This window comes from Phaseolus vulgaris, chromosome 3 (genome assembly GCF_051622355.1).
Source record: "Phaseolus vulgaris cultivar YP4 chromosome 3, ASM5162235v1, whole genome shotgun sequence".
NCBI lineage: Eukaryota > Viridiplantae > Streptophyta > Magnoliopsida > Fabales > Fabaceae > Phaseolus > Phaseolus vulgaris.
This window is the reverse complement of record NC_143500.1, coordinates 37,787,062-37,797,040: the sequence shown is the minus strand read 5'-3', so window position 1 is coordinate 37,797,040 and position 9,979 is coordinate 37,787,062. Positions and strand designations below refer to the sequence as shown.

The 9,979-nt window shown below is 37.7% G+C and overlaps 1 protein-coding gene across 1 annotated transcript; it reads right to left on the bottom strand.

Annotated features, from left to right (window-relative positions):
- Positions 1 to 591: 591 nt before the first annotated feature.
- On the bottom strand, positions 592 to 5,742 carry LOC137807379 (Double Clp-N motif-containing P-loop nucleoside triphosphate hydrolases superfamily protein). Its single transcript, XM_068608000.2, has 3 exons — positions 3,392 to 5,742; positions 2,586 to 2,883; positions 592 to 2,488 (listed from the first exon to the last, which is right to left on the bottom strand). The coding sequence occupies exons 1-3, from the start codon at positions 4,606 to 4,608 to the stop codon at positions 881 to 883; spliced, it is 3,123 nt and encodes a 1,040-aa protein (XP_068464101.1). The 5' UTR covers positions 4,609 to 5,742; the 3' UTR covers positions 592 to 880.
- Positions 5,743 to 9,979: the final 4,237 nt, after the last annotated feature.

Here is a 9,979-nt window from a genome sequence, read left to right as displayed (position 1 = left end):
CAAAATAATATATTCTTTAACAAATAAGAAGTTTCTTCAAAACAAAATTATAATTATTTGATTTAGTAAGAATTAAAATAATATTGTATTCAGAATTTTTAATTAATTTTTTTAAATTCCTTGATCATTTGTGTTCTTTTAGTTTTTTACTAATTAACCAGTTTTTATGCCGAGTTAATTTTTTATTCAAATTGATCAACATTAATTAGGTTCACCAAAAAAAGTATTTTCTTTATCCAAATAGATTGAAAAATTCACTGATTTTCTGATTGAAACAGTTAGTCGGGTACAACTCTTACAAGATATAAATAAACAAAAATAAAAGAAATACAACAAATAACAATAAGTTATATACTTTAAAATGTGTATAATTTAAATAAGTTCTTAAAAGTAGATTCCATTTCCTTCCGTCGACTTAGACTACTAACAAATTTCTCCTGTCATCTTGTGCATTAGGTTAGTCCATTTTACCATTCTACAACTCCAACAGAACCAATAGTATAATAACTGGTTAACTAAATAATTCCTAGTAGGATTGCATATTATTTATTACAATTAAAGAATATAAAATTTGACAAGAAAGAAAGGGGGAAAACAGGAATTAATGCTCCCTTTATTAATATAATATAATGATAATTCTCAGTTTAATTAATAAATATACCTATTCTTACAAAAGAAAAAAAAAAACAATATAAAGTTTATAACGCAAAAATTAATTAATCTTTATCTAAGGGAAAAAAATTTGACACCCCCGACAAGCCTTGTAACGGTTTTTTCTTGGTTCTACTAAGTACCTTTGACTTTTCCTTGCCAAAGTTTGTATTTACATTTCTACCACCAACAAAAACGGATATCTCCATTAACCACTGTTTGAATAATACTATTCCGCCACAACTCTCACCGTAGCAGGTAGCCACTCTTGGGAGCCCCGGCGATCGGAATAGCCATCATCTTCGAGCCTAAATAGCATAGAAGAAGACTCGTGGTCATGGGTACTTGAATTCAAATTCTTTTTCAGTTGCTGGAAACCTGGAACCAACACCTTGTCCATCCATTCATCAATGGTGGTTTGGCCTAACCACACTCCGCTGGTGATCTTGTCAAGAGCATCTTCCTGCACTTCAATTGACACCCCATTCCCGACAACTGAGGAGAACCTTTTCGTGATGGATGTCGAGAAATTTCTGCGAATGAGATCGAAGTTCAAGGGCTTGAAGACAATGGCGTCATCAACAGAATCCAAAAGCTCGCGCGGTATTGTTGAGAGAGACCCTCCTCCATTGTGATTGTTGTCTTCGTGTTCAACTGTGAAATCACTTGAATTGAGTGACCCATCTCCTCTGTCATCCTCTGCAGCATCAGCAGCTTCATTAAGATCAAACGATAGACCGGAATTAACCTCCTTTCGGGGCTTCAATGACCTGTCTTCATCAGATAGCCAGCTGGGTCTTCGTTTTGATGCTCTCTTACCCACTGATATACGTAGTTGCCACCCTCCCTTTGCTAAATTTTCAAGCTTTTCTTCGTTCAGTGGAGACCCATTGGAGAGGTACCTGAGGTCCTCAGGCAACCCATTTGCAGTGAGGATAAGCATGACATTCCCGAGACTGACTTCACGGCCGTGAGAATCCGGGAACCGGCCTTGTTCCATGGCTCTTCTTATGCTCCCGCGAAGAAGGATGTTGGCTTCATCAATGTCCTCAAGCACGATTACAGAAAGTGGGTTCCTTCTGATGGCCTCCGCTATTCGATCGAGTGCTGTTTTTCCACGGAGATGAGGGGCATCAGAGTCTCCTCCATCCCCACGGCGTTGAGCCAGAGGTATTATTATTGGGTTGGACCCAGATACCAGCTCAGAAAGAACTGCTGCCATTTTCTTCTTGCCAATTCTGTCAGGACCCACAAACAGTAACCACGTGTCACCTTTGGAGCGTCTTTTTCCATTGCCCAGTTTGCACTGGGTCACAGTGGTGGCCACGGCTGATGCTGCATCCTGCTGCCACCAGACTTTTTCTGTCAGGCCTTTCAGGAGCTTCTTGAAAGAGTCCGCATCAAGTAGCTTTTTGCTCTGTAATTCATCGAACTTGTCTTGTGACTCAGAAGAGAGGCAACTCAAAAAATCATTGATGCCTTCTTTCTGTGTTTCTTCTGGGGTGGCATCAGCTGGCTTTGTTTGCCCAAGGATCAGGTCGGTCCTTACCGGACTTTGCTGCGGGCTCACTGCACGCTCTGGTGTGTGGATTGGCACTGGGTGTGAGCTCAATTGTAAAGAGGTTCCGAGATTTTTATTGAAAGGTATTTTGGGTTGGAATTGGCGTGCCAGCAAGTTCATATTGTATAGGCCAGTCATTGACAAAGGAGTAGGAACAAGTCTCTCTGTGCCCACATTTAGCTGATGAAATTTAGGATGTAAACTCAAGCAGGCGTCATGCCATTTCTTCTGTATTTCTTGAGTCCTTTTCTTCACATTCACTTCTTGGCTATTACTCTATTTAAAATAAAAAGGAATACAACGGTTAGAAGACATGTACTATTTTCTACGAAACCCACCAAATAACCAATGTAATTGTTTTTGTCAAATTCACCTGAGCCTGATCCATTACTTTGCCGTTATCATTATTAGTTTTAGCATTCTGTAACCACTGGGGAAGGGACGGTTTAGCTGCCTCTGATTTGAGTTCAGTATCTGATTTCTCAGTTTCTTTCAACATTTCTGCCACTTCTCGTTCGCTGCTCTGCATACATTGCGGGCAACAAATTGTTACGGCAGCAGGATCTACGTTCTCAGAGGCACGCCTCAGTGGAGTGATCGGTGTAGTAGACAAGGTCTTTAACGGTGACAAAGACTCGAGAGAAGTTCCAAGAATACCATTGGTCCCAAGCCTGGTTTACAAGTAAAACGGTCAACACCACAAGGTAATAGCAAATGCAGGGAACAGAATAACCATGTTCCAGATCACAGCCTAATCAAGCTAACAGTGCTAAGGTAGACAAAAAGCTAAAAATCCTCCTGTCTTATATTACTGTCAACAGAAAAAGAAACATCACACGTTCTACATTCAAAATGTCATACAAGGGAGTTCAAGCAAGACACTGGTAAAACAAAATCGAAAAGAGAACAGAAATCAAACAGAGTTAACATAACAGACAAGATTCATTCACCAACTGCAATCCCAAGTTTAACCGATTCCATGAAAGAAAACTCGTTAACTCCATTCCATCAAACACGAAAAACTAATCTTAATTATTTATTCTGATCTTGCAACAGAATAATCAGGGAAATCAGATTTTGGCAAGACTAAAATAAAAAAGGATGGAATTGGATGAAGGTCCTTTTGTGATCAAAAGATGATATGCATTATTAAATTGATGGAAGCAGAAAAACAAATACCTGGGGAAGATCCCGGGGAGAGGGGCTCTGGTGGTAATTGGCACTGCCTGAAGATCCCAATCATTTTCCATGGTAGGATGATAAACCTGACACCTCAAGTAAGTCTCACAAGTAGCAGTACCTAACAACCAAAGCCTACCAACGCCACTTTCACCGAACTTGCTCACCAACCTCCCCATCTCCGCCACCGCTGCACGCCCGGCCTCTGCGAGCGTGAGTTGCTGCATGTTACCCAAACCACCACCAACGGCGAACCCAGCAGGCTGCTCCACCAGCCACTTCAAGTCACCCAAGTCAAAGAAAACCCCTCCAGACCCAGAATTCCCAATCCTCGTCTCAATCAAATCCCCCAACTCCTTCAATCTCGCAGGTATCTGTGCCTTATCAGAAGGAAGCTCCTTCTCCAAATGAATCACGTGAGCATTCGCGAAAGCCCCATCTCCCAATTCCCTGTTCTCAATCTTCTTTATCACCTCCTTGATAGCAGCCTCGGGCTCCGATTCCCCAACCAAGATCGGGTTCCTCTTCTTCGACCTCAGTAATATGTCCACAATTCGTTTCGCATCATCACCCCTGTGATGCGCAGCACTCCCCTGCTGCTGCTGTTGCTGCTGCAGACGCGGGTTCAGATACAAATTCCGGCCGGTGGCGGAATTCGCCGGAGCAACCGAGCTAGGACGGAATCCCAATCCTGAATTAACGGTGGAGGGGACGGCGTTAAGGGACTGTTCGATGGTGGCTTTAACGGCGGGGCTGGAGAAACTGGCTTCGCGCATGACCCTACTCACGCTGGGGTCGTCAAGAATGGATATGATTAACTGTTCGAGCTCCACTTTGACGGCGAGGAGAGGTTGCTGCTGCTGCTCCGGGTAGCCGCGACGCTGGTGGGCCTGAGCCCGCTTGAGGGCCGCCATCAAGGCATTGGAGATTGGCGGCTCCATGGAAGAACCGGTGTTCTGCGAAGTAGGCAATCGCTCCAGAGCCACGCTGAAACATAGCTCCAGCGCCCTGCACTGAAGGGGGTGAGAGGAATTGGGGTGCGATTTTATGCAGGCCTGGCGGAGGAAGCCGGAGGGGGAGGCGAGCAGCGTCGCCGCCACGTGGAGCGGCGTGGTCTGGCCGTGGTTACGGCGGCCGGCCTCCGCGATTGAGTGATTGAGTACGCTGGCCGCCTCCGGCGTTAGGGTTTGCTGGATGGTGCTTAGTCCGGCTCTCATTTCACGAGTGGAATTGAATTCTGTAGTGTTGGCGAGGCTCCAGCGAAAACAAAAGTGGGGGCGATTTGGTTTGGTTTGGTTTGGCTTGCTTAGGTTGAGATTGGATTGGATTGAATTGAATTGGGAGGAAGAAGAGTGTCGGAGGAGGAGGAGAGAAGGAAGAAATGGAGAATGGATGTGAATGGTATCGGAGGGATACACTTGGTTTGCTTGACTTTATGGGAGGAGAAAAAGGAGAGTAATGTGTGTGAAACTTACACTTTGGCTTCTAAGCCTATTCAGCCCTCACCCTGAGCAGAGGGAGAAAACCAAATTAGTGAATTAGTGTGTGGCTAGATAAGATAAGAACACTTCAATATAGACAAATTCACATTTTCAAGGGTGCAAGGAACAACTGTATGGCCAGCCAAAACAATCAAACACAAGCTTTTTACAAACACAAACAAAATCAACACTCTAATACAACACCCACCCCTACTAGCTACCCTGCTTTCTCTCTCTCTCTCTCTCACTCTCTCTCTCACTCACTCACTTTCTATCCTCCGCTAAAAAGGCTCTTTAGAATTCGGAATTCAACGCCAAAAGTAAATATCAGATCCCCTCCCTCACCTTTCCCCCTTCACAACATCCCCCATTCTCTTCTCTCTCCTCTCATCATTCTATCTCCCTCCATCTCAAACAATAACCAATCTGTCCCCAGGAATAAATTTTTCAACCTACATACATACATACACATACATGCATGCGTCAGGGGCGGTGAATATAAAGCTAATTCCTTTTTCATCAACTAACCAAACTTAGCTAGCTACTTAATCTCTGCGTATAGGAATATTATTTTATTCTAATTATCCCTGCACTACAGACCAACAAGGTAAAGCAGAGAAAAACAAATTCAAAAATAAATAAATAAATAAAAGATGGTTTCTTTATTGTGGGAAGAGAAAGACACGGAAGTAGAGAGAATTTCTAGTAAACGGAGAATTGATGGATGGATGGATGAAAGTAGTACTATCGGTTGCAAGGATTTCTGGAAAAAAATGCTTTCTGGACAGACCAATCTGCTCTCCTTTTTGTGTCATCTTTTTCCTCTCTTTATTTTATTATTATCCTTATTAGTTTATTCATTTAACACTTGCCTTTCAATATTTGTTGTCTGCAATTTTTTATAATTGAATTTAAAGGCTAATTTGTCTGGACTCAACAGATTAGTTATTCTTTGATGGAGGAAGCCAAAACACCTTTTTTGCACAACAGAGTGATATGAATATTATATTGTCCATTACCTAATATATTTGATATTAAGAAGTGTTTAGAGATAGATGGTATTTTTTTATTGAGAAGTGAGATTATTATTTAATAAGCTGATTTCCATAGTAAAATATGTATTATAATAGACAGCCGTGTCTGGTAAAACAATACTACTACTCATTGGATAGAGAAATGTAAAAACTAAAAAGAAAGATGATGATGGGAGAGAGATAGTGAGGAGTGAGGTCTTGGGAGTTTGGATTGACTGCCTTTTTAGTTTTTATCTCTCTTTTTCTCTCTCATTGCTTTTGTTTTGTTCCTAGTTTGTTAAAACTATAACAAAAGAGATTAAGTGTATGCATGAGTCCCACGCATGAAATGGAAGGTTGATGACACGACCCAAGACACATTGGACATCTGTCGATAGTGGGGCCCTTACGCGCCTAGGAAATGTGATAGTAACTGCTGCTGTCTCAATCCTCAATTTTGCCTTTCAACCAATTTTCTACTTTTCACACGCAACACCTACAAAAGGTATCTCCCCACTTTCACCTTTTTCATACTTAAATTACTCTCTCTCTCTCCCTCTCTCCCTCTCTTTCTCTTACTTTATCTCAAGTCCAAGGGTACGTGATCGTTTGGCAAGTTACCATTACCGCATCAAAACACACCCACCTATTTCTTAAGCTAATCCTAATTAATTAATACACCCTATTATTTTAAACTTCTCTCATCACTTACTACTAACAACTCACTACTCATCACTAATCCTATATCTTTTTATAAGGAATTTCTTTAACTATTTATTATTTTAAATCAACTCTTAATTAATACTTTTAAATTCTAATACTATTTAATACTTTATAAATAATCAACTCTGAGAATCTTAGTCAAATGCACAAATTAAAATTATTCCGCATTACTTTTCTCCTTCATTGGGTAACTGCACAGATTTAAAGAATTAACTCTTTTTTTTTTCAAATGTACAGCCCGTTAATGAAAGAGTACAAGCCATTTAAGTGATATTAATAGGAGTTTTCCTCTTGTCATGTGGCTCAGATTCAATAAACTCTACTTCGGAATCACGTTGTTGCATGAATTATGTAGCTTTGGTGATGGATGGACCATATATACATAATCACTTGGAATCTAACTTACCATGTAAATAATACCATATGAGTTTCGATTTCAACTTAATAAAACAATGAATCTGGACCCTTGCCTGCGGTTTTATTAATCCACCATGTTTAACAAAACACAACTTTTGATTAATTGCTTCCGTTGTAGTCATTAAAAGTAAAAGGTACTTTCTTTCTGACTCTTTCTATGCACATTTATTTTATTCAAGCAAATGATGTACTATATATAAGACTGTTTATTTTATTTTATCTTATCTTATATTAATTATCTTTGGATTAAAAGGCAAGAATCTTAAAAAAAACTGTAAACAAATTAAATATTGTAAAGTATTTTGGTAAATTTGAATTAATTATTACTGGTGTGAATTAGTGGTGAATTGTGAAAATAAAAGAGGAAGAGGAAGAGCACATTAAATGCATTGAAAATGGTTGAGGCCTAACCTTCCCAGGCCACAGCCGCCCAATAATATCTGGCATTAAATTCAGTGGACAAATTCAACTTGGTTTTATATGGACCGACCTTCATTCAATCCGATAAATAACAATCTTCTTTAAAGAAGAAAACGACCTCGTATAACACCTTTCTACATACCAACTTCCAAAATCTAAAACAAAATACCATAACTATTACTTCTATCATTCACTCCTACATAAATAATTGCTCACTTTAATAAATAAATAAAATAATACCTTTCCTCTTATTTCAAAATAACCGTTGTTTAATATTCCATATAAAAATCAAGGGAATAATTAAAAACTTTCAGTTTTTATAAAGGAAATCACTCTTTTAACCTTCCCATGTATTTTACTTAATGGAGATGTCGAGACCCAAATATAAAATAAAATAAAATTGTCCTCACCTTGTATGTATGTATCCATGTATGGGATCATTAATTGGTATCTACATGGAAAAGTTATTCTGCATTGTGTACGGACACCCTCCTTTACGAAATAAAAACATAAAAGTCTATAGCTGATTAATGGTACAAATTAAATATACAAAATCTTGAATCAATAATCCTTCCATTAACATAAATTAAACTCAACGAAAGGTTCAATGTATTATTCAATGGAAGGTAAAATGCTCAACGTCAGATTCTATTAATTAATTCTGAATAATTAAAAACGACAAGATTTAAAATAATTAAGTTAAAAATCTTACTGATTTTTAATATCTGAAATAGAGCTTAAAAATGAATGTTAAAGAAAAGTATAATAAAAGGTGAAGACCGAAGATAAGAAATGATAAGGAGTGCTCTAAAACTAATGATAATGGTGATTATGCAAGTGTGAGAAAATGAGGATATATGTGTATATATATATAAAAATAATAATAGAAGAGCTTTTGGGATTCCCAACTTTATATGACAGAGGGTAGCTTAGCCACAGACACACCAAACAACTTTTTAAGAAAAGCTTACAGAAACCCAAAAAATAATGAATCATCATAGTTCCTTTTTGTAACGCACGCCCTCCACCCCCTACTTTATTTTTTTTTTCTTTACCTCTCTCTTTCTCTCGCACTTTTCGCGTTTTTCGAGTTCACAACTACTTCTACCTTTATACGCACCCACCGCTGAGTTTTCTCTCTCTCCTTATTTGTCTCTTTTCCACAGCCTTTGCTTCCTCCGCGGTTCATTCATGTCTCAACCATTTTTGTACTCATTGCTCTCAGCTTCCCTTTCATCTTCACACACACGGTTGCCATGGCGTCATACCCCTCCCCAGTGGGGACTACCCTTTCTTCTCTCTCTCTCTCTCTCTCTTTTAACAAAACAAAACACACACTACCTCCACAAATAATCATCTCATTCTATTCATTTTTTTCCTTTTGTCCTACCTGTTACACAAATATAACTCATAAATCATTTCCACCCACTCTTCTTGCTTTCTATTTTACCTTTCATTTACCAAGGAATGTTTTTTACGTTATTTTCTTCAAAAATAAATATTCTCCTGTTTAATTCTCTCAAAAATATACACATGCATGTCCGATTGCATAAATACTCCAAATAAAAAAAGTCACAATTAAGATACTTTTGTCTTTTAACCAATATATATACTTCATTTTTCTCTTTTCCGTCTAAAAGTGGATGTTACATGTTTTAGATATGACACGGAAAAAAAATCAGATAAAACAAAAAAATAAAGACTATTTTTCCTTTCAAAAGTGGTTGGAACATGTTTTAGGTAGGACTCATAACAACTTATTTCGTATAGCGAAAATAAAAAAGAATACTTAGTTTTCACTTTTGGTTGTGTACAATGTGGAAGGTATATCCAATGACATGAGAATTTGAAATATAAAAATAATTAATATGCCATTAGAATATTTTTTATGTTTTAAATAATACATAAACTTCATTTTTCTCTTATCCTTTCAAAAGTGGGTGGAAAAGGTAAAAAGCTCTTAACAATTTATTTTTTTTCATTTTCGTTCTATAAAAGTCCAGACAATAGAAGGATTGATAGTTACGTTGTTTGTTTTCCGGTAATAATATTTTCAACCATAACAAAGTACGAGAGAGGTTATAAACTAAATGTGTAAAAGGAGATTTTTAAAAAAAAAAATGCTATTCTAGTATAAATAAAGTAACACTTCTTCTTAGTTCAAATGTAAATAAAGAAATGATCATAGTTCATTTAATACTAGTGTTTCAAAAAGACCCTTATCTATAAACCTAAATATTATTCTCCATAATTACAATTGAAGAATTTTTATGAAAAATATATTTTTATCGTATGCAAACAAAAGCATTAAATAAACGCAACCGTTATTTTTAATCTATGTGAAAGTAGTTAATATTATATCAACTCAACTAAGTTTAACGATTTTATATAATTCGTTGATCCATAAGATGGGGAAGTATAAATATGTTCCAATGGAGTTAATACGTTAGTTCCCAGTCATTCTTAAGAGACTGTGTTCATCGATAAAAGCGAATTCTGAAATGAGATGAAATCATTAAATCCAAATAAATGTA

Coding starts and splice junctions, on each gene's coding strand:
- LOC137807379 (XM_068608000.2), bottom strand. CDS start 4,608: ATGAGAGCCGGACTAAGCACCATCCAGCAAACCCTAACGCCGGAGGCG. Junction 2,884..3,391: donor CTCCCCGGGATCTTCCCCAG/GTATTTGTTTTT, acceptor CTTGTAAACCAG/GCTTGGGACCAATGGTATTC. Junction 2,489..2,585: donor AAGTAATGGATCAGGCTCAG/GTGAATTTGACA, acceptor TATTTTAAATAG/AGTAATAGCCAAGAAGTGAA.